General features: G+C 32.4%; 1 protein-coding gene across 1 annotated transcript in view; it reads left to right on the plus strand.

Annotated features, from left to right (window-relative positions):
• Positions 1–24,122, plus strand: part of LOC116852085 — a 71,428-nt gene that overhangs the window by 7,458 nt on the left and 39,848 nt on the right. The window contains exon 2 of the mRNA XM_032832088.1: positions 15,155–15,340. Coding sequence (XP_032687979.1) covers positions 15,155–15,340 — 186 coding nt within the window. The remainder of the gene's footprint in view (positions 1–15,154; positions 15,341–24,122) is intronic.

The raw sequence follows: 24,122 nt of genomic DNA on the forward strand, positions 1-24,122 counted from the left end.
AAGAACTTAAATCGTAAGCGTAAGGAAATCGACCAATCCCAATCGAGTATTCGGCTCTTCGTAATAATGGAGGGGTTACGAAGAGCTGAGTGCTCGATTGGGATTGGTCGATTTCTTTACGCTTACGTTTTAAGTTCTTACGGAATTTTGTGTGTGATGGCCTTAACAACTATTTCAATATGGTTTAAACTCAGACTTAAGTTTGAACTTTATTCTACACCCCAAAAAAAATGTTCTATTCATAAGCGGGGAATTCCTCTAAGCGTCTACTTTAAGTAAAAAATCTTATATAATGTGTACTCCTCTTTAACACATCATTATTCATCTATAAAAGAGAGGACGCGTAAACTATAATCAAGAGTACATTCCTCAATAAGAAATTGTGCAATAGAAATCTGAATATCCTCTTAAAAGAAGAGAATATGCAAAATATTAGCGGCACGCATTTATTGAAAGGAGATACGATACTGTTTGGAGATTTTGCTTTTGTTTGCTCGTTTACTGTTTCCTGTGTCCGTGACACGAACGAGGTAGTAACGCAGCGAATCGTAAAAAAGAAGTTGAGAAGCTTTTTTGTAGTTATTGCACGATTTTGAGAAAATTATACACAGAATGTAGAATGCAGTGAATTCACCATTATGTATTGGGAGTACAAATTAGTTCGGGCCGTTTTTTTTGTGGTCAAAAATGCATTTATTTCAGAACAAAATGAATGAACAGATTAATCAAAGTATTGTCCATCGCTGGCTACTACTTTTTCCCACCTCTCAGGCAATTTTCGAATTCCATCTCGGAAAAATGTCTCGTCTTTTGAGGCGATCCAAGTTAGGAGCCAATTTTCGATTTCTGCGAAATAAGTGAACCGGTGACCTGCCAAATCGTGCTGCATCCGTCGGAACAACCAGTAATCAGAAGGAGCAATGTCCGGCGAATACGGCGGGTGCGGTAAAATATCCCACTTGAGCGTTTCCAAATAATTTTTTACGACTTTTGCGAGCGTTATCGTGCAGAAGAATAACTTTGTCATGTCTTTGCTCGTATTCCGGCCGTTTTTCTCGTAATGCACGGCTCAAACGAATCAATTGTAACCTATACCAATTCTTGACTCGGATCTTCATCGAATAAAGCCTCCAATTCTTTGTCTTCGAATTTTTTTGGCTGTCCAGAGCGAGGCTTGTCTTCAACGCTGAAATCACCATTCTTGAAACGTCGAAACCATTTCTTACATGATTTATCAGTTGGAGCATTGTCACCATAAACTTCTACAAGCATTCGATGCGCTTCAGCTGCACTTTTCTTCCAATTAAAGCAGAAAACTAAAACCTCCCGTAAATGCTGCTTAGTTAACACAAAATTTGACATATTCAACACAATAAAAAACAGGGATTTTGTATGAAACTCAAAGCGATATAAACTGAATATTATTGACACATGTCTAACCTCTCTGAAACCACCGAAATCAGCTGTCACTATGAAACATTCATAACAGCCAGAGCCATCTTTTGAAAACGGACCGAACTAATTTGTACTCCCAATACCATAAAATAAAACAATTTCTGAAAGAAGCATGATAGCTCAGTGGTTAGAGCAATCGCCCGGCAAGCAAAAGATGACCTAAGTTCGAGCCCCGGCCTTATAGCAAATCGCGCTTTGGATATTTTTCTCTCTGTAGAACGAAAAGAAATGCAGATCCCGAACGCACCTAGTATGCGCCCTTCTTCTTCTAATTTAGGTTAGATCAGGTATAAGTTATGTATCTAACTTTATGCTTTAAGTTTCTATGGTATAAATAAGTATATTATTAGACTTATAAAAAGTGGAAATTCCTTTAATATTATTAAAAGGATTGCAATTTTAAATCGAGTGTGTTATAGGATGTGTTAGGATGTTATAGGATATTCCTCTAGATATTAAAGTATCTTCTTGAGGTCATATATAAGTGGAAAATCCTCTAGAATTAAGTGGATCCCGCTAAATAATAGAATATTTTTTTTGGGTGTACCGATATGATTTGAACAGAGTTTCAACAGAGTTGAGAGAAACTTAAATCTATGTTTAATATACTGTTTAATTTACTAAAAATCGATCCTACACGCAGAAAACTACATTCTATTCGAGTAAATGTTATTTATTTCAAGTATTTTGACTATCGTAATATCTTCGTAAATCTATCATAAGTTTGCCATGAGCAATAAATTTACTCAAAATACATTTTGGACTCTATTAAACTTAGTATTTCAATCAAGAATATTAAATTGAAACAAAAATTTTCGATTTACTTACTACATAAAGTCAAATCGACATTTTCTTCGATCAACTTTTGTAATATTCTTGTAAAGAAAATAAATTTCTCTTTGGAATACATGATATAATAAACTCAAATGAGTATCCCAGTTAGAACCATAATGTTGATTCAAGGTTGATCTGACGTCGAAATGATCGATGAGCCGTTGATCAATAGCCGTTGATTCCACCCTCATTGACGTCAAATCAACCTTGAATCAACATGTGGTTCTGACTAGAATACTTTAAATAAGTTCTCAAAGTTAATGGCTTACAAAAATAACTTAGTTAAATAAAAAGTTACATAAAGAAATACTAAATTAATTAAAAGATAAAATAAAAAATTAAATTAATTTATCAAAATTAAAAATTAATTATGCAAAGCAATATATATGTTTTTTATACATAATTAAAAGATAATCTTTTATAAGAATTTATCGATTGTGCTCAAGTTTCGATACAAGAAAAGAATACAGTTATGAAAAGAATTCTGCTGATAGTATAGGAGACCGGGACTAGATACCTTATATTTTAGAATTTCAAAATTACAACCCAGATAGCACAGAGAATTGAGAAAGAATTCAAAAAGAATTCAGTCGTATGTCATCAATTCTGAGTTCATTTGCAAAAAGAATTTTTCAAAGTTCAGTTCAGTGAAAAGAATTCTTTTTGTATTTAAAAATAAACTCAAAATTAATGACGACTGAATTCTTTTTGAATTCTCTGTGCTATCTAGGAATTTCTCAGGCAACTAATTATTGTGACTGACTGTATAAACATGATAGAGGCAACTTTTTTCTATGTATTAATGTCCGCCACGACTTTCTTAACCGTACAATTTGTTTTGTAATAACCAAAATACGAAGATGCAGCAACATAGTTATATTGTCCGGATACTGACTTCAGTTGTCCGGTAGCGCAGTAAAAAAGGCACATATAAAATATATATCTTGATTAGTAATTCCAGAGTCTCCCCGAGAGGTCTCTATAGCTCTCCTGGACTTTAATTATGGACGAATCCCAGATAGCACAAGATCTTCAAGGGATCTCCTAGGGACTTATACGGGCATTTGGAAGTCCTCGGGATGTCTTTGAGATGTCTTTGAAAGATTGTGCTGTCTAGGACTTTACCTCGTTCGCCCATAGGCTCTATCTCAATCATTTTATAAATGAAAATTGTATTTATTATCAGAAACAGTATATTGTACACTTGCAAGAAATTTTATTCTAATTAGTAACACATTGTTTAATTTTATTCGGTCACGATGGAGAATATTAATAGAAAATTTCGAGAAGCTCAAAAATTTACTTTGCTATTACCAAATCAATTTTTTCTACTTCTTAACTATAATATTATTCCGATTTTATTGAAACGCAGGGAAAAGTATTTTTGTTCCACTTCACTATTTTATACCCACCACTCCTCTCAAGATAAATACTTAAAAAAAATCTTTTATTTTTTGTATTCTACATTGTAATATATTGATGAATTATTTCAACTTTATAAAAAGATTAGCAAGTTAATATTAATGCACTTTAAAATAACTAGTTTAAATTTAAAATAAATTCATCCAGAATTAACTAAATTTAGTTAAAAATTATTAAATGAAATAAATAAAGAATTAATCTTTTGATAAAAAATCAAAATAATTATAAACCTTTTAATTTAAAAGCTTTTTAACTTTGAAAATTAATAATTTTTTAATGTTTCAATTTAATTAAAAAATTAATTAAATTATCTAATATTAGTTACCTAATATTGTTTATAATTAATTAAATTATCTAATATTGGTTATCTAATATTGTTTATAAAATTATTATTAAGAAGACATATTCTTTGTTAAAAATAACTATTACTCAAAAGAAGGAAAGTGAACAATCACTTTCTCTTAGCAGTAGAATGATATTTTCTGCTCTAACAAAAAATATTTATAAATTAACAAATATTTATTAAGTAGGTACCATTAACAATTTACTTAAATCAAAATTCTTTTCATTTAAACCGAATATTGTTTATTTAAATCGAGCAAGCAATACTCGGTTTAAATGAAAAAAGTTTTGATTTAAATAAATGTATTAATAGTACTCATCTAATAAATATTTGTTATTTTTTAAATATTTTTTCCTTAATGTGTGAGAATGTACGAAATTTGGCAAAATAAAAATCGAACAGTAACCTTCGTTTAGTAATTTGAAATTAAACTGTTTGCAAAGTATCGCGTCCTTTTACTGGAAACCCTTTCAAAATCCTTTCACCGACAGAGTTTCTAATTGTCAAGGAAAATATTGGATTGGATATTCGCGGATACCGACAGTCTCAATCACTGTCCGCCTACTTAGTAAATCGCAATCATTGTATCCAGCCGCGATGCCACGGCACGATGCAGCTGATTCGATGAAGGCGATCGATTAGCGAAGTGTATAGCGAAAGTTCTCGCGATTCGCCTTACGATCTTTCGACACGTATCACCACTTGGAATGATTCCAATTTATTAATCCTCAATTGCACCACATTAAGTCGGATCCTCCAGCGAGTTGGTGCATGTTATTAACAGTCGATAGCTTCCTTTAACATTATCGAGCACAATATGTTATAATCTTCGTGAGTACACCGTATACTTTATCAATGCAAACGGAACGGTATTACGCAACAACGGGGAAGAACTTTCTTAAACAACGGTCTGTGGTCGATTTTTTGACGAATTTTCACTTTTCGTGCACTTCCTGACCACCGTTTCGCACGCTCTCCAATCGGATTTCACGCGATTACGTATACGGAATATCAATTCGAATTCATCCGGGCAATATCGACGTTTCCGGAAGAAACCAATCGGCTATAAGATGGCTCGACTCGCTTGGTCAATGGGCCATGATCCATCCAACGGTTTTTGGAAAGAAAAAGACAAGGAGAGAAGAGAGAGTTTGACCAATAGTATTCTTTATCAGGTCATAAAAAAGAGAAGAAGAAGAGAGAGATGAAGAAAAGAAGAACCATTTCTCCGATCTTCGAATTTAATGTTAATGTTCACTATAAGAGACTTGTAGTAATAACTGTTACTTGAAATTTATTTCACGTGAAATACTTTCTACAGATCTGAATTTATAACGCAGATCTGAATTTCAAAATTTTCCATTTTTACTGCCAGTACTGAAAATCTATAGTATACGTGACGCAAATTGTAGATTTTCAGTACTGGCAATAAAAATGGAATACGGCCCAAGTTATATCAGAGTTTTTCATTTGAAACATACGATATTCATGACATTATATTTGTAATTGCAATTTAACTGAAAGACACATTTAACATTTAACATTTCACATTTAACATTTTCAATTCAGATCCAAGTATCTCACTTGCGATAAGTTAATGGCTATTAATAGTACAGTAATACAGTATCACACGCAAAACAAGTAAAGCGTTAATTCTCATTGAATGACTAATAAAGTATGAAGACGAATCACATTTATAAAAAACATTTTTTTGTAAAAATGATTATGAATTTATGATTTTTTATGAAATAAAAATAAGATTTGTAAAAGTTGAATTTATCTTTTATTTATTTTATATTTCATTTATATCATTCATTTACATTTCATTTATTTCCCATATTTTTATTTCATTAAAATAAAAAAATCCTTTTTAGAAATTCTTTCTCAATATATATATATTGAGAAAAAAAATCTAAAAAATAACAAATATTTGCGGTGGACACTAGTAACATATATCTATTTATACTGATAACATATATCTAAATAATATATTTTAAATTTTAACTATATATAATATATTAAATTTAAATTAAATTTAAATTATATATAAGATCTTAAATTTAAATTATATATAATCATGTATAATAATATATTTTAAATTTAAATTCTTCCATTCAAACAGTTGCTTTCATGAAAAGCTAAAATATTAAGAAAATGTACATTCTTTTATTTGAAAAATTAAAAAATTTTTTTTTATAAATTAATAATTAAAAGTAAATTTAAAAGGAAAAATAAAATTTAAAAGTAAAATCAATAAAAATTTTTATTTTTATAAATTAGTATAAGTAAATATATGTTATTAAAGTATGCACACGAATATAATTATTTTTTAGTTCTTAGATATTTTCTCGCATGTGTAGCAAATGTATCACAGATAGATCAAAATGATATTTTTGAGTTGCATTCAAATAATAATCGGAATAGATTTAATTCGTTCTTTAAAATTCACTGCGACAAACATTGACGGAAACGTAACTTTATTCACGCAACCGTGAGCGCGCGAGAAGTCGGCAATATGGACGTAAGTTAATATTAATAGTTAAAAGGATAACATTGTGTCAACAAATTGTTCCGGCTGTACAAATAGAGATGCGAGCGATTTCCATTAGGATCCGAGTGATTAATTGTTACGGTCTAAGCTTACCGAATACGTGCGGAGACCGGTTTACCGATTACGGTCGCATCCGTGTCGCGTACGGGCCGTCTGAGTAGTACGGTAAAAGAAGGAAATTCGGATCGGCTCGAGACACCAGTCGACTCTTATCTAATCGTTATGTGGAACGAAAGGTACTTTCATCGCCAGCAAATTGCGGCGCGTGAATGCTCGAGCCACTTCGAACGTGCCAATTTGGACCGCGAATTAATATAATTTCACGACGAAGCGGCGGTGAATGGATGGACGTACCGACGAAGTAATTAATCTCAAAGCACGCTTTACCGGAGGAGTTCAAGGTGATGAGAATCTAGCTTAATCACGGCTACTACACATAACTGTGTTATGCGAATTTTAAAGAAATTTTTTCTTTTTCAAGATCAATTGAAAAATTATAAAGGCAAAGAAAAGTCAACATCAGTCTAATAGTGATCAATAATATATGTTACAAAGAAATTTTAAATGTTTATGTTTAATGTCAATGTCAAATGTGTGTTTCGGTCGTAAATTTTTTTATTAAAAAAATTTTTAAGAAAAGAGAAAGAAGGTACATAATATACAGAAAAAAAGGATATGTAAGAAATATATAGTTATAAAATTAATAAATAAATTTAAAATTATAGTTAAATTAAAAATATGAAATTAATAAATAAATATAAAGTCAATTAGTAAAGTAAAAAGAAGCACACATACAAAAAATAAAATGTCTCTATTTATTTGAATTTATTCTAAATATTTGAATTTTCTTCAACGCAATCAAAGTCAAAATAATTATAATAATAAAAGGTTCTAACAGCTCTAAAATTGGATAAATTAAGATATAAGGAGGACACAAGAGCCAAAGTGCTATTGTTGTGTGTGTGCGCTAGAATTTAATCACGAAAAATCAATTACATCAATAATTTACAGTAATTTACATATATAATTGATTTTTCGTGATTAAATTCTAGCGCACACACACAACAATAGCACTTTGACTCTTGTGTCCTCCTTATATCTTTTAATTTATAATAATAAATTTATAATAAATAATAAACCAAGATAAGATTTGAAAACCAATCTGTTATGACTAACAAATATTTATTTGCGACAAAAGTAATTGAAAATGTACTATTTGAACTCTTTTAAATGGTGCATCAACATTATAAATTTGTAACGAAGATTTTATCTTATAAGAAGACTTTTTTTTGCAATACAGGTTTCACAAAATTTGTACCAATTTTCCACATCTTTTTTGCACGTGGCCAAATAAAATATATATCATTTATGAATCTTTAATAAAATTTTATTTACTTCAAAATGTACATTTTGAGGGAAATCATGAGCTTCTTTTAGAATTTGGATATTTTTTATTTTTGGAATAATAAGTTAAAAGCTTCTATTTCTAAATTCTGCCATTTGCATTTTATAAAACTCCATCTTTAACTACTAATGCATCTATTACTTCCAATGAATTTTTATGACAATGTTCTTGACTAATATTTCTTGTTACAAAGACCGTCATCCCCCATTCCCTTTCCTGAAAAAATAATGGAAATCTAAGAGTCCTCAAGTTGTTCTTTTCTCGCTAATTTATAAAATTATTTTCTTTCAAAACTATTTGTCCAATCAGCTTTTCATTATTTAGTGTTTCTTTAATTTCACAATAACTGCAACAGTTTTTTAAACAAGGTTGTCTTGACAAACGTCAATATTTTCAAATGAACCTCCTTTTCAATACAGAACCTCGAAATCATACTATTATAATCTTTCAAGTCAACTAAATTGTCCCTCCAATTCTTTGAAAGACATTAACCATCGAAGAGAAACATGATCAATTCTATTTTGGAATTTATAAAGATAATAATGAAAACATTTCAACTGATTTACTATAGTTAAAAGTTCTCGTTGTATTACACAATATTTCCTCTCTAATTTACTCAAAATACACGGCTACGATAAGCTATTACCCTTTCCGTTTCGTTTACAAATCCAAAATGATTTTTCTTTTTACGCAAGAAGTCACTTCGCGTGATTCCGTGCACAAATCACGAACGCAAACGCGAGACAAATTAACTCTCCTCGCCGGGCGAATATGAAGCAGACTGAGTCTTCTTTGTTCAAAGACGAGAATGAAGAGCGGTTACGGAAGAAATTCGACTTTTGCAATTCGGTTTTTTCTGCTACGTTGCGCTCCGACATACAACGGATGCAATATGCTTAAATAAGAACGCGTGAGTACGAATGCGAGAGATATTTATCAGACTGTGTGCTACGCAAGAAGACGCCCCAAGGAGAAGCCAAACTGGCAAACTGTTGCGGCATATCGTTGTATTCCCTCTGTACCGTGCAAAAGGACTGTGTATCGAGAGCAATTTTGCAAAGATTTTTTCGGGTATACAGTCAGTAAGAAACTTTGGCTAATAAGAACTGCACAGGTTGACGATTGCGATTAATTAATTATTTATTGCTGGAGGCAATCAACGAAGAGTATCGCACATGCCGAGACACTTTCCTAGTCATAAGGGGATGCCAATATGAACTCGATAAATGTCGATAACATAGATAGTCGTGGATTGTTGTGTTTGTAATAACGATTGTCATTAATGCAATCATACTATTCATACTTTTTGTACACTCGTGATCGGAAAAGTTGTCTAACTTTTTTGTAAGTTTTGAAACCTGTTCTTCTTGTCCAATGAGAGAATTCTTTTATTGGAAAATAAATTCTCCCAGTGTACGTGTAGACTTTATACAAAAGTGCATTGAGAAAAATAGTTTTGCTAATTTAACAGAATACAAGTGACAAGTGATTGGTAATATAGGACACTCAACAATTCCGTCATGGAAACAAATGATTGATGGCTTTCAATTTATTGCTGTAGCAATACTTCTGTAATGGATACAGATACTACTGCGCAGTTAATCACAAATTTGACTTGCTAGCAATGCAGAGGTTAGAAATGACGTTCAGCAAATCAGTTGTATTAACAAAGAAATGTTTCTTTCTATAAGAATTGAGGGTAACAAATAGCAACGCATTATTATTACATAAATACCGGATCTATTTCTTCGAAACCACTTATTTTCTGTGTCGCAATATTTTACGTATACACGCACCACCTAACACAGCTATCTCGCTCTGACTAGGCTTGACAGCAGTGATGTGAGCTCGCACGGACTATCACGACGCCAGAGTTTCATTTGTCTTCGAACAAACCGCTTACTAACGACTCTGGACGTTACATTTGGTATTACTAATATTAAAAGTTGTACTTATAATGAATTTTGTACAGCCAACAAATAATATGATTTGTATCTCAGGCAATATAAGTCTGTTCGATTGACAAATGATGAAAAATGGTTTGTAATCATAACTATTCGATCTGTTTCCGTAACGACGATCAATCAAAGAACAAACATTTTTGATCTGATAACGAAAGGATTTTTTTTTCAATATGTGTTGCTCAATAATTTTCTCAATATGTGTGTTGCTTTGTTTTACCATGCTAATAGAAAACATAACAACGCATATAGGGTGTCTTAGACTCTCCTCTGCAATATTTGTGGGAATGTACAACGAATTGAGGTGAATATAATGCTGCAATTCTAGACAGAATCGTAAGTCTGGTAACTTGTTCTCGTAAAATTCGTAAGAATTTATGATACAATTCTATGCGTATCATATATTGTACGATTATTTGTAAATATCGTAAATTACGTGAAATCGTAGATATTTACGAATGATCATATGATATACGGTACGTATAGAATTGTAGATTTACTCACAAATTCTTACGAATTTTACGTGAGCAAGTTACGAATCTCACGATTCTATTTAGAATTGCAGTATAAAAGTCTTATACCGATATCAACAATAATAGTCGAGATATTAATTAACCCTTTATAGGGCAAGACTCCTTGGATATGACAAATGAGTTTTTTTCTTTTGAACTTCATTAAAATAGTCCTTAGAGATATTTTAATATCATTTTTGAGAAAGAAATTTTTGATAAAAGATATCAACCGGTATAACTAGTTGTACCAGTGATTCAGAGAAAGTGTTTAGAACCACTCCCGATTCTCTCAGCCAATTCTGTGTGTGCTGTTGGTACGATTTATGTACCAATGCCCTATAAAGGGTTAAAGAAAATTCGTGAAGGATTATGCGCGATATGATAGATGAGTTGTAACAGCGATATGTGCTGTTATATGCTTACACATTAAGTCAAATTGAACAAAAAATACTATTATTTTATTTATTATTTTAAAAATAGATTCTTACGTAGATTTCTCACGTAGATTCTTAGTAATTAATGAAAGGAAATTGTTACATGATTGTGTGCGATAATGTACAAGTCTTTTTTAATTAATTAAATTAATTTAATTAATTTAATTAATTTGATTAATTTAATTAATTAAATTAATTAAATTAATTAAATTAATTTAATTTCTCATTTGAGAAATGGTAGACGACATTTTTGTTCAGTTTGACCTAACATAAGTATATAAAAGCAGACAGCGTCACTATAGTTCATTTACCATATCGCGCGTGAGCATTCACTAATTTTCTTTAATTAACATCCCAAGATTTATTGTGAATATCGCAAAACGGTATAGGGCTTTTATGTTTATCTCGATCCGTTCAATGTTCCCACAAAAATTGTAGAGGAAAGTCTGAGATATCCTGTATAGAAAACTTTTTGTAAACTTTTCGTATACTTTCGAGCTTTTACATTCAATTGCAAAGATACAGAAATGTTCCTTGAAATTTTCGTTAGTGGAGCAAACACTTGTACGATATCTACAAACTACAGAATGTTTGTGTATCGAATAAATATTTACACCAACTGACAGTTCCAAATGTCAGTTTAAAAATTTTTTATCATTTTCATCAAATATTGACCAATGCTCCAATTCATTATTATACGTAAAAATTTCGTACGTTTTAGTGTGTAAAAGCATTTGTAATTTTGCTAATGCGACATGAACTTTGCAGGAAAAGGTCAATATTTTATCAGTAAAGTTTTCAAATATGGCATCTCCTTAACATGCACACAGAAAAATACATATTATATTTAAGTAAATGTTACTTATTTCAAGTATTTCATAAGTATACATCCACATCTATCTAAGTTCATCATAAGCATCAAATTTATTCAAAATACATTTTGAATTCTAGTAAGTTTATCATTGCAATCAATAATATTAAATTAAAATAAAACTTCAACTTGCTTACTACATGGAGTCAAACTATATTATTCTTAAAAAAAAATTTATAATATTATAATATCAAAAATTTTATAATATCTTCTTGTAAAGGAAATAAATTCATCTTATGATTTTACATAATAATGAGTTTTTTTCTCAGATTCGTATGATAAATATATCTTTAAAACTACTATCAAGTAAATACTCTTTATTGAAGATAACAATTATTCAAAAAGAGGGAAATAAACTGAGTAATCGTTTCTCTTAGTAATGGAAGACTATTTTTAGTGAGCACACAAAAAATTTTGTGCCTCCTTTCAATGTGAAACCGACTCTATATTCCGATGATATCGATTTTATAGCCTCCACCAAGCTAAGAAAATTGAACATGATGTTTCCATATGCCATGTTGCGAAAAATACTACCTTAGCCGGGAATTTTTTGCAGTTCTGTTATCACTTTCATCGGCAATCACTTACCGAGCGCTGAATTGCGATCGCCAAACAATCGCCTCCATCGCGAGCAATCGGTCGCGAACGAGAGAATCGATCGTAGTGTTTTGCACTTTTTCTGCCTACGGATAATAATGTATTCCTATGAAATTTTCAAATGCATTCCTACACGAAATGTTTCCCTCACGTTTCCCACACAATGGAACAATAGAGCGGAGGAGAGTTTTCAGCGACCATATTGCGTCGGGGATATGTATCCGGATGTATCAGATATTTGACAATCGTATTCCCTTTATCGAGATTGCAATTCCATCCGGGCTTACAAGGCAACTCGGCCAACCGGCTGTCCGCGAGTCTAAATGGACGCATTAATCTGGCATCCAATCGTCGTTCTAACGGATATCGCGGCGAACGTCCTAATTACTCGCTCGTCCGCTTGTTATATTAGTTTGCAACGTCGAGACCGCTCGCAATCGCGAAAATGGAAAGCGTGACTGCGCCGATAACAATAACGCATTATGTTTCATCAAAGGTATCTTTTACCGACACTTATTTTCGTTCATATTTCCAATTTTTTAAAAGGTGCAATTTTCCTCGTCCACTTTCTTTATCAAAAGCGCGAGAAATATGCGAGATCGCGTATCGGATTTCATCTTGATTTAGGTGCGTTCACTTCGAGAGAAATACGCGGAAACTTAATTTGTAGGAAAGACCGCAACTCATATAAATACCTCATATTTCAGAATTTCGAAGTTACAACTTCTCAGATAATTAATTATGGTGATTGGCTGTACAAACATAATGGACACAGCTTCCTTCTAAGTGTTAATACCCGCCACGATCTCCTGTTAATCGTATATTTTATTATTAATAACGACACGTTAAAACGAACGTAATACGCAATATGAACATGCAGCAACGTGGCCATCTTGCCCCGGACATCTGGTACCGGATTCGATTGTCTAGCAACGCAAGGTTTTAAGAAGCCACATTTAAAATATCCTTTATGTATCCTGATTAGCAGGGTTGAATAGTAACTAGTTAAAAAGTTAAAAGTTAAGTTAAATAGCTTTAACTTAACTTAGTTACATTTTTACACTTTTAACTTTTAATTTAACTTAGTTACATTTTATCGGTAACTATTAACTTTTAATTCAATTATCTTGAAGTTAACCATGCCATAAAGGTGTCGCGTGACGTCGAAAGGCTGTTCAGTGCAGGAGAGCTGATTTTCGACAATCCTCGAGGAAAAATGTCCGATAAAAATTTCGAAAAAACTTTATTACTTAAATTTAATAAGTATCTGTAAATAAAACATGTTTCCAAATTAGGTGTATATTTGTTTTTTCCATTATTTGTAAAACTAAAATCCTGAAGTCATTAAATGAAACAAATTTAACTTTTAACTTTTTAATTACTTTTTCTTATTAACTTAACTTTTAATTCAATTAATTTCATTATGGGTTAACTTTATCTTAACTAAGTTAAATTTTCAAAGCCATTAACTTTAACTTAACTTAGTTAAAAAAAAAAAAGTTAACTTATCCAACCCTGCTGATTAGTAGTTTCAATATCTGCGCGAGAGGTCTCCACAGTTCTCCTGCCAGCTCTTAATTATGAACCACCTTTATCTTGTTCACTTATATGCTCGATTTCAATCATTTTATAAATAAAAATTGCTTTTGTTATCCAAAATAGTATATTATATATTTGCAAAAAACTTTATTCTAGCTAATAACACGTCGCTTAGCTTTATTCACTTACGATAGAGAATATTAATACAAAATATCGAGAGGGAAAATTTACTTTGCTGCTACTAAATCAGTTTCTTTCTGTTTTTTAACTATAACATTATCCTGATTTTATAATGAAACTCTCAGGGGAAAAATATCTATGTTCTAAAAGGATTATTTCGCGATTTTGTACTCATTATTCCTTTCAAGATAAGTATTAAAAAAAGTACATGAGCAACATTCTCCTGAGGCCATCTAGACTAGGTCTCTCCTATTATACTTAACTACTTCAGTTAATGTTTATATTGAGCGATACGTGATGTCTGCTTATCGGCCTGTATTAATAGTCGTTATTAGAAATTAGTCTTACGTAAGGTACGTAAATCTGAATTAAATCCGTGAATTTAATGATCTTTCTTAAATTGAAATGTGAATACACATGTGAATACACAGATTTCAAATTAAAGTTAAATCTAAATTTCTTATTTGAATCATACGATATGCCTGACATTATATCTGTAATTTCTTTATATTGTTTGTAATTTTGCAGTTCAAATTAAAAAATTCATATCTAATTCGAAACTTAAATATCATTTGAGACAAGTTTCAAGTAACGATTATGAATATACATTTTAAGTCTTTATTAATAGTTCTTAAAATTGATTCCGCGTGCGATATTTAGAAAGAAAGAAAGAGAGAAAGAGATATTATGTCAGTGCTTATGACATGATGTTTTTAACAATTGTCTCTACGTTATCAACATTTTTAGAGCTTGTCATCCATTGTGACATCCTTTTAAAGTTAAATCTGAGATTTTTAGTCGAATCACACATGATATTCGTGACGTTAGATTCACAATCGCGATTTTATTGAAAAATTCATATCTAACTCCAAACTCAAATCTGAGTATCTTGCTTGAAACAAGTTTCATGTAACGACTATTAACACGGTTCCGTGTAATCTGAGACGACATAACGACGAGATTCGCCTTTCCGCGTTCGAACACCTCGCGATTTCGCGATTCTCCCGGTCGGCGAGAAAAGATGATAATCGTCTGCGCGGAATGTTGCAGATTCGCGATAACGTGGATAAGTTCCGCGATCGTCGGGCTCCTGCTGCTGGTAACGGTCTGCTGCAACGGATTGCAGTACCAGCCTCTCGACGCTTATGTAAACGGCGAGGACTGCGCCTTGATCCTGGACTCACGTGGAAGAACCAGCGTTTACGACTACACCTATAATTTGCTGCGCGGATCGTTGTAAGTACCCGCATTAGAACCGAATATGAATCCAACGATAGCTATCTCAATTTAGCGAAAGCCCAATGCGAAGGTGGACGGTAGAGTCCGGTTTCTCCCGAGTGACCGAAGTTATCTTTCAGCTTTGAGCTTGGAGGCAGAATCAGTGATCCGTGAATTTTCGCGATTCTAGCTGAATAGATCGCACTGTTACATCTTTTATGCGCCAACGAACTTTTTACACAGAGAGGAGAAGAGAACTTTGCAGTAAAAATTATTCTAAAATTTTCTAACCAAAGAACATATTTTGCCTTAATCTATTATTCTTCATATGTACTATTTATATTTTAGAAATTTTACAGGTAATATAATTTGATTTGAATTGATTATAGTCATGATTTATTAATTATTATATATATGATTGTAATTTAATTTAAAAATTTATCTTTTTATGAAACGTTTGCTATTAAAACATTTACCATGTTTCTTAGGAAGACAAATTCAACTTAGTCTATTCCTGTGCTATTAGGAAACGTGATGAAATGGAAAAATATTTGTTATATCTGGCTTTTTACATTCAACCATTGTTTGTTTCAATACACTTTCTATATTATACTGAAGAGGCTTTAAATTTAGATCGAAACATTTACACGTTATTATCTCTTATTCACGGCGAATTTGGAAGATTTATTTGGAAGATTTTATTAAAATTTAATTTCCTATAACAAATAACCTTTTACTGACTTAATTTTTCACGATCGAAAAACATTTATATGAGAAAGGTCTCTCTATAATATTTTCTCTCTGTATGGTTATTCTGAATTGATTTGCAAAGTTCTCCTCAATCTATTAAACGGCGCGGGAAGCATAATGCGAAGAAGGCTAATAGGAACGATTGTGTATCCATTCGGCTTCAAATATTATTTCACGAACACGGAGCGTGAGTGCGCAGCGAGAAATCTTTGTTGCGCAGAGCGGGTTAATTGCGCCCACAATGGGTTAATTGCGCTATTGTTAGACCGTGCACGATTCGGATTTAGAGGTACCACTGTTTATTTGCGGTATCTCGCAACACAGACGAGAGAGATTGGAGAGTATCGCGCATTCGCGAGAGAGGAAGGAAGAGGGAAAAGTACGGAAACAGGAAAAGGAAGATGAAGTTGATCTGATATTATGCGTCGAAGCCTCGAACGGGCATCTATCATCTATTAATGGGATACAATGTGGCAACTAGGAAACACGCATGCCTCGCTATATTGTGCGTTCGCCGGCCGCATCGTATAACGCGCGCTTACATAATGGAGTAAATCCTCACCCGACATTCTAGAGGATTAGAGAAAGCAGGAACTTCGCTCGCGCATAGTCCAGGACTTTCACTATCATCCTGTTCCCGCAGGACCAGTGGGCGCCGCGTCGATACCGGAGCTTACCGGTTCTTACCGTGCGACCGAGCGTACACCTCATCAACGCAAATACACTCGCGTCCCGCACAGAAAATTTCTTGGCATATAATCGAGATGCAATTTCTTGGCATATAAACCCCTATAATTAAAATAATTATGGATTAGAAGTGTAATATTTCAAACTTGCAATTCTAAATCGGGAATCCAAAGTTTTCACAATACTTTTCTCCATTTTCCGTCACAATTGGATGAAAACATATGTTGACTTGATAATTTCGTTATTCAGTAAAATTCGCAAAATGATTTTAAAAAACTTTATTTTTGGAATTTTAATTTTATCGAATACAATATTTGATATAAAAATAGGATTCCCCATTTGATACCATATAAACGAATCAAAACCAAGTAAACAAGCTGCCAAAGAATCTATTTCTATTTTAGATAAAAACTTATGTATAAATCAAGAATGAGATTCTCAATTAGTATCATAATGGCTTACCAATTTTGGGACAAATTTGATTATTCTAATCGGAATCTATGCTATATCTGGAAAAAATTTGAAAAGTTTCGATGGAAATTCCCGCATAGACAATTTCTTGGGATCTAATTGGGGTTCAGTTTAATTGCCCAAAGTAATTACGGGTTCTGGTTAGAACCCGCATGGAAATTTTCCAAATATTGCATAGATTCCAATTAAATTACCTAAACTTGCCCCAAATAAGTATATCATGTTGCGATACCAATTGAGAGTCCCATTCTTATATCACAAATATAAGAAATTTTCTAGGATCTAACTGTAGTATCTAGTTCAATTTCTCAAATAAATAAAGTTGTGATTGTAAATGGGAAACCTAGACAGATTCCATTTTCTCCAACCAACGTTTTCCCAATTTTTGTTTTATATTTTATATTTAGATTAAATAAAATATCTGAATATTAGAATGATCATACAATAACCTGAATATTTTATATGACCTAACGTTACAATTAATCTAATTATAAATAATTACATATAATATATTTACACTGTGATGTTAAGATTTCATATTTAAAGTAAAAAATATAATATATAATGTTTTATGATGAATACATATTTAATTTATTTTACAAAAAGTTTAATCAAAATATTTCAAACAGTTTGTGTATTTACATTATATAAAATTACTTGTGAAATATGCATAAACTAAATACGTTTCAAATATTTTGTTCAACAAAAATATAAAATAAAAATTGGAAAAAAAAAATTTTTAGGCAAACATTCGGCAAAAAAAATAGGATCTGTTTGGATTTTTCACTTATAATCGTATTTTTAAAACATTACACATCTAATCCAAATCTTTATAGATTTTCTAAGCAAATCCCATGATTTTTTGAGAAAATTGGACGGAATTCCAATTAGATCCCAGAAAAATTTCTATACGCGAAGCGTGACTTTCCATTGTATATATGTAAATACTATGGGATATTTTTTAAATTAATTTCCGTAGGGGATATATCGATTTTGGACAAAGAACTTGTAATTAAGCCAAGAATTGGGTTTCCAAATAGTATTATAATAGTATTATAATAGGATAAACAATTTTACGATAGATTTGTCTTACTGAAAAATTTCTATTGAGGTTTCAAATGAAATTTCCAAAAAATTTCCCTTATGAGATCTCAATTATTTCATATATCTCAATTGAGATATATGAAAAATAGAAAAGCTTTCCTTTTTCATTTTTAAATTATAAATGTCAAATTATTGTAATATATTTATAATATATATAATTGACAGTAACTTGATATTTATAATATAATCTAAAAATTAAAGAAAAATATAAATAACTTGATATTTATAATATAATATAATCTAAAAATTTTTTAAATCTCAATATTTTAATTAAAATACCATATGAAAAATAAAAAAACCTTTTCTTTTTGAATTTTTAGATTATATTATAAATATCAAGTTATTTATAATATAAACTAAAAATTTTAAAAACAAAAGCTATTTATATTTTTCGTATGATATCTCAATTGAGAAAAATAGCTTTACTTTTTCTCATATGATATCTCAATTGAGATATCATATGAAATAATTGAGATCTCATATGGAACATTTTTCAGAAATTTCATTTGAGATCTCAATAGAAATTTTTCAGTAGGGTGGTCACTCTCTAATCGGAATCTATACCGTATCTGGAAAGGTCTTGAGAAATTTCTACGCGGGGTGTACACCTACACGGATATTGCTTCTAAGTAAACTCGACCGGGTAGCGTATTGTATTACAGTGCACGGCTGTGTCGTAAAATTCGCTCCGCCCGTTCGATTTTTTTTTCAACAGCACTTTTACCGGAGCAGATCGCGTTTATGGTATAACGATCGACCCGGCATAAACAAGCCACGTAACATGACTGACCGTTACGTGTCGCCCGTGTGAACCCTGTTCGTTGTCGTTGCGCGCACGGAGTTGTGTTTATCGCGCGAGAAAAACATTTGTCTTGGCATTTCGAGCAACTTGTGCGTAACGTAGTGCCGAAAGCGGTGATTAAGCGCCGTTTCCTCGCGTCGCGGGAGCCAACGGGGACGACAACGCGATTTCAATGTTCGTGTACTTCCACGTAAGAGTGTCAAATTCGCCTGGAAGGGGAATTTACTGGAAAGACGGGAAATCACGGGCGAGATTATTATTACGAGGTTCAATTGCAGGGTTAACGTGTCGTATATTAACGTGAATTACGGCCCGTCGACGACGCAAAGTCAACGAAAAGGAACATTTCTTTGTCCCACGGCGCGACCGTGGACGCCGCTCGGCACGGCCGAAACCGAGTTAAACCGCGTTGCAATTACGCGCCGCATTTCTGTCGGCCGCGCCGTCGTAATTGGCCGTAACGCCGTATTCGCGGCTCGATTCGATCTACCTGATCTACCTGTCTATCGCGGTGGTTCGCGTACGTGGATACGCGAGCAGCGCGGTAACACGTTAATCTAACGCGCGATCAAGTACGGTCGCGTGAGAATCTTACCGCGACTAATTGAGCCTTTTGGGGGCGCGCCGCTAATAAGGTGCAAGAGGTTCGCGTTAAGATGAAACCGCTTTAAAGTAGATCGCGGAGTGACCAACAAAAAGCGCACAATGACGGCGTCACTGACCAGAAAGGGACGAATTTAAGGTTCGTTAATTACACAGGTTTACAAGGTTTTTATCACAAAAGAAGTAAGAGGTTTACCCGAAGGAATTTGGTGCGCTGAATTCAAATCTGGCCTCAGAATGACGCCATCACGTAAGGATTTTGAGATATTCTAACCTAGAAGTACAAAAATTGCTGTTTTAGGGCATTATTGGAGTTTCCTCCAATAATGAGAGTTGCATAGAATTTTACCGAAAAACTAAACAAAGTACTGTAAAGTACGAGTCTTGCCCTTCAATTTCCATTTTGGAACGTCCAAATAGGATTTTTTTTCATTGAGATACAGCAGATTTAACTTTTTACTGCATACAGAAAATCAAATAAAGCGATGAAGTCGGTTCATTTGAAATATCTTAACCCTTTTGGTTTTGAGCAATTCTGGAAAAAAGAGTTTGTAGTTCAAAGGGTCCCGAAGGTCGCTGCTCCCAAATCTGGACTTATATTTCCAAAATTCTTTTGGATTTGGAAATTTCATATTGGATCCGCTATCTTCAATTTTGGAAATCTGAGTCCAAATTCGTGAGCAGCGATCTTTGAGACCCTTTGAACTACAAACTCTTTTTTCCAGAATTACTCAAAACCAAATAAGTTAAGGTATTTCAAATGAACCGACTTCATCGATTTTCTGTATGCAGTAAAAACTTTAATCTGCTATATCTCGATGAAAAAAAATCCTATTTGGAAATTGAAATCCTATTCCAAAATGGAAATTGAAGGGCAAGACTCATACTTTACGGTACTTTGTTTAATTTTTGTCGGTAAAATTCTATGCAACCAGGAGGAAACTCCACTAATGTTCTAAAACAGCCATTTTTGCACTTTTAGGTTAGAATATCTCAAAATCCTGACGTGATGGCACCATTCTGAGGCCAGATTTGGATTCAGTGCACCAAATTCCTTCGGAAATCAATATAAAGTTTCATGTGATATTAAATACCCTTTAATTTGTTGACTTGTGTTATCATTGCACGCTGCGTTATTATGATGCCTTTAATTTTCCGAATCATTAACAAACCATCCGCAAGGCCCATGCCAGGCTGCACTGACAGAAAAGTATTTAAAAAATAAAAAATGTCTACTTAGTGCCAATGACATGTTTACTTAAATCTAAATTCTTTCATTTAGATAGAATTTAACAGGCTTTAATTAAGTAAATAATAACGCATGAAAATTTGCTTTAAGAAAATATATATTTTGTTCACTTGTAAAAGTTTTTTCTTAACTTAAATATATAATAGTAATATATATAAGAGTAAACATATATTATTAGTACACTCACGAAATTTTTTGTATATTTATTTAGATATTTTTACTTTTAATGTGAGTACTGTACATTGGGATAGCGAATTGGGGATTGAGGATTGTTTAGTCACACTATGATTACGATTTGGATTGCGATTGAAAAGTTCTAATTGAGGGATATACTAATATACAAGTTCATGAAAGTGTAACATTGCAGAGTAAAGAAATGATACATTAAAGAAATATTAAATTAAGAAACATACAATGCTGTTTTTCTATTATTAACAATTGTTGAAAAGAAAAGAGGAGAACTTGTAAATTCAACTTATAAATCAACAATATGACCAGATAATATCTTTTCATTTGTATATACTTTCAATACAATACATATATTTGTAGAAGATATATATAAATATCAAAAGTTTTAAACCGATGGATATGATAAAGTATAAATATCAAAATGGAAAATACTATTACCACTATAAGAAGGACTCAATATTTCAACAACTTCATATTGATTATATTTTAAACTTACTAAGTAACTTATGCACACAACTGTAACTTACGTCTGATAATAACGCGGTCCCTCAACTAAAAATATTAAGATATTTTCATTTGACCATATCTCCGTCTTTAGTGGCGCTAGAAAAACTATCAACAAATATCAACAAATATCCAACTCTAACTAGCTGTGTTTTAATCAGTCGAGCCCCGATCCTGCAATACCTAGTCTGATACCTGAGCTTAAAAATACGTTACGCGTGTTGCATTAAGAATTAACCGCTCAATTCTCATCATAATTGCGTCATTAACCAGTTGATTCCTGTCATAATGGCGCCATTAAGAATTCAACATTCTCTCCCTTTCTCTATTCCCTTGTGTGCAATTATTGCATTAAAGAACGTTTGGAGGGGAACTTTTATGAACACCTCGGTAAATATTGCTCTATTTTGTGTCTATCTGTCCATTCGATAACTCGATGAAAACTCATGCAATTACTCTCGCGTAGCAACGCAACATTAAACGGACAAATTGACGGGATACTCTGGGGGAGGGAGAGCGGACACACGGCTGATAGGTGCTCGCTTGATCAGAAGTAAACACAGCTAGGTATAGACACGCGAGTCGCGTGATCCGCGGCCGGCCGGTTTAGGCAAGCTACGTAGAGCTATACGTAACTTCGTCCGATTAACGATGTCACGCACCTACTTCGGCACGAAGCCACCCGGAATGCCAAATAGCCGCCCGGGGACACGACGTAATAACGAGACGCCGTGCGAGTTATGCGCCTACCTACCTATCCGCGGCGATACACCAGAGATCGCCGATCTAGGGATTGAAATTGCGCGTGCTGTCGGCTGTGAAAGCGATTCTCGATTGTGGATCGGCGCGTTTCGAAAGGATCACGGCACGAGTAACGAGAACGGATTCGAGGCGCGAAACGACGACGCCTTACGCTCCCATGTCCACATACTCACATAGAAAGTTTCGCGGGATCAAATTGGGATCAGGTCCGATTTCCTATATAACTTTTGGATTCCAGTTGGGAAATTCCCGCATAGAAATTTCCAAAACGTTCCAAAACATTCAAATAACTATTGCATAAATTCCAATAAGATTGCCCAAACTTGTCCCAAGTAGGTGCATCGTGCTGAAATACCCAAATGGGAATGTCATTTTTATTCCAATTATAGGAAATTTGCTGAGATCTAATTGGCATTTATTCCGATTTTCTAAATGAATGAAGTTACGATTGTAAGTAGAAAACACAGACAGATTTCATTTGCTCTGCCTAACGTTTTCGTAATTTCTATTGTTTTGGTTTCTATCTTATATTTAAATTAAATAAAATATCTGACTATAAAAGAATAACTGTATATAATAGCTAGAATATTTTATACGACCTGACCAAGTAAATTAATTGTAAATAATTATAATGCGTTTAAATGTTTATTATAATGTATGATGTATGATTATGATGTTCAAATTTTAAATATAATATATAATAAATAATATATTAAGTAAAAATATAATATATAATATTTTGTTATCAAGATATTTATAATTTATTTTAAACAAGTTTGAACAAAATATTTATAACAGTTTGAGTACTTACTCTTCTTAAGTATTTATAAAATGTGCGTAAATATTATAATAGCGTTTAAAATATTTTGTACAACACATTAAATATCGAAAGAAAGAAAATTTTAAGAAAACATTCGGCAGAAAAATGGAACCTGTTTGAATATTGCACTTGGAGTCGCATTTTTACAACATTACACTTCCAATCCGAAACTTCTAGATTTCTCAATTAGATCCTATGATATTTTTGGGAAATCATAGAACTTGGTTAGATTCCAATTGAATCCCAGGAAAATTTCCTTGCAAATGAAGATAAATTTGGACATTCTAATTAAAATCTATGCTCCATCGCAAAGAATCTATATAAGTTAGACGTATAATTTTTCAAACAAACAATTTAAAGTGGAAAACCGAAATAGATTCCATTTGACTCACTAAACATTTTCTAAAATATATTTTTTGGCCACCATGTCATATTAAAATTGAAAAAACATATAAAATACTTTGAGAGTATCTGCACTTAATAATTAGAAATATTTAACCCTTTGCACTCGGGGATATTCCCTCAGAGACGACATTTTAAACCTAGTAAAGATTTCTCCGAGTGCAAAGTGTTGAAGTATTTAAAAATTTGTTAAGTACTTTTATTCTTTTTCATTTTTCTATTGATTTTTTTTCATATTTTAATATTTCATATAATAAAGAAATTCCCGATATAATTCCATAAAAGTATTAGGACCTTAACTTAGTTTCCGCCCGCAAATGTTAGATGGCAATGCAAACAGTTCTAGTAGTCATTACTAACGAAACAGGTAGTTTGTGATTAATTTCGACATTTCTCGATAACATTCAGTCAGCATACACAATTATTTTCCTAAACAACAATTTCTTTTGCTTTGTGA

This window comes from Odontomachus brunneus, unplaced genomic scaffold, assembly GCF_010583005.1.
Source record: "Odontomachus brunneus isolate Ranch 3 - 2012 unplaced genomic scaffold, Obru_v1 Obru_scaffold_201, whole genome shotgun sequence".
Classification (NCBI taxonomy): domain Eukaryota; kingdom Metazoa; phylum Arthropoda; class Insecta; order Hymenoptera; family Formicidae; genus Odontomachus; species Odontomachus brunneus.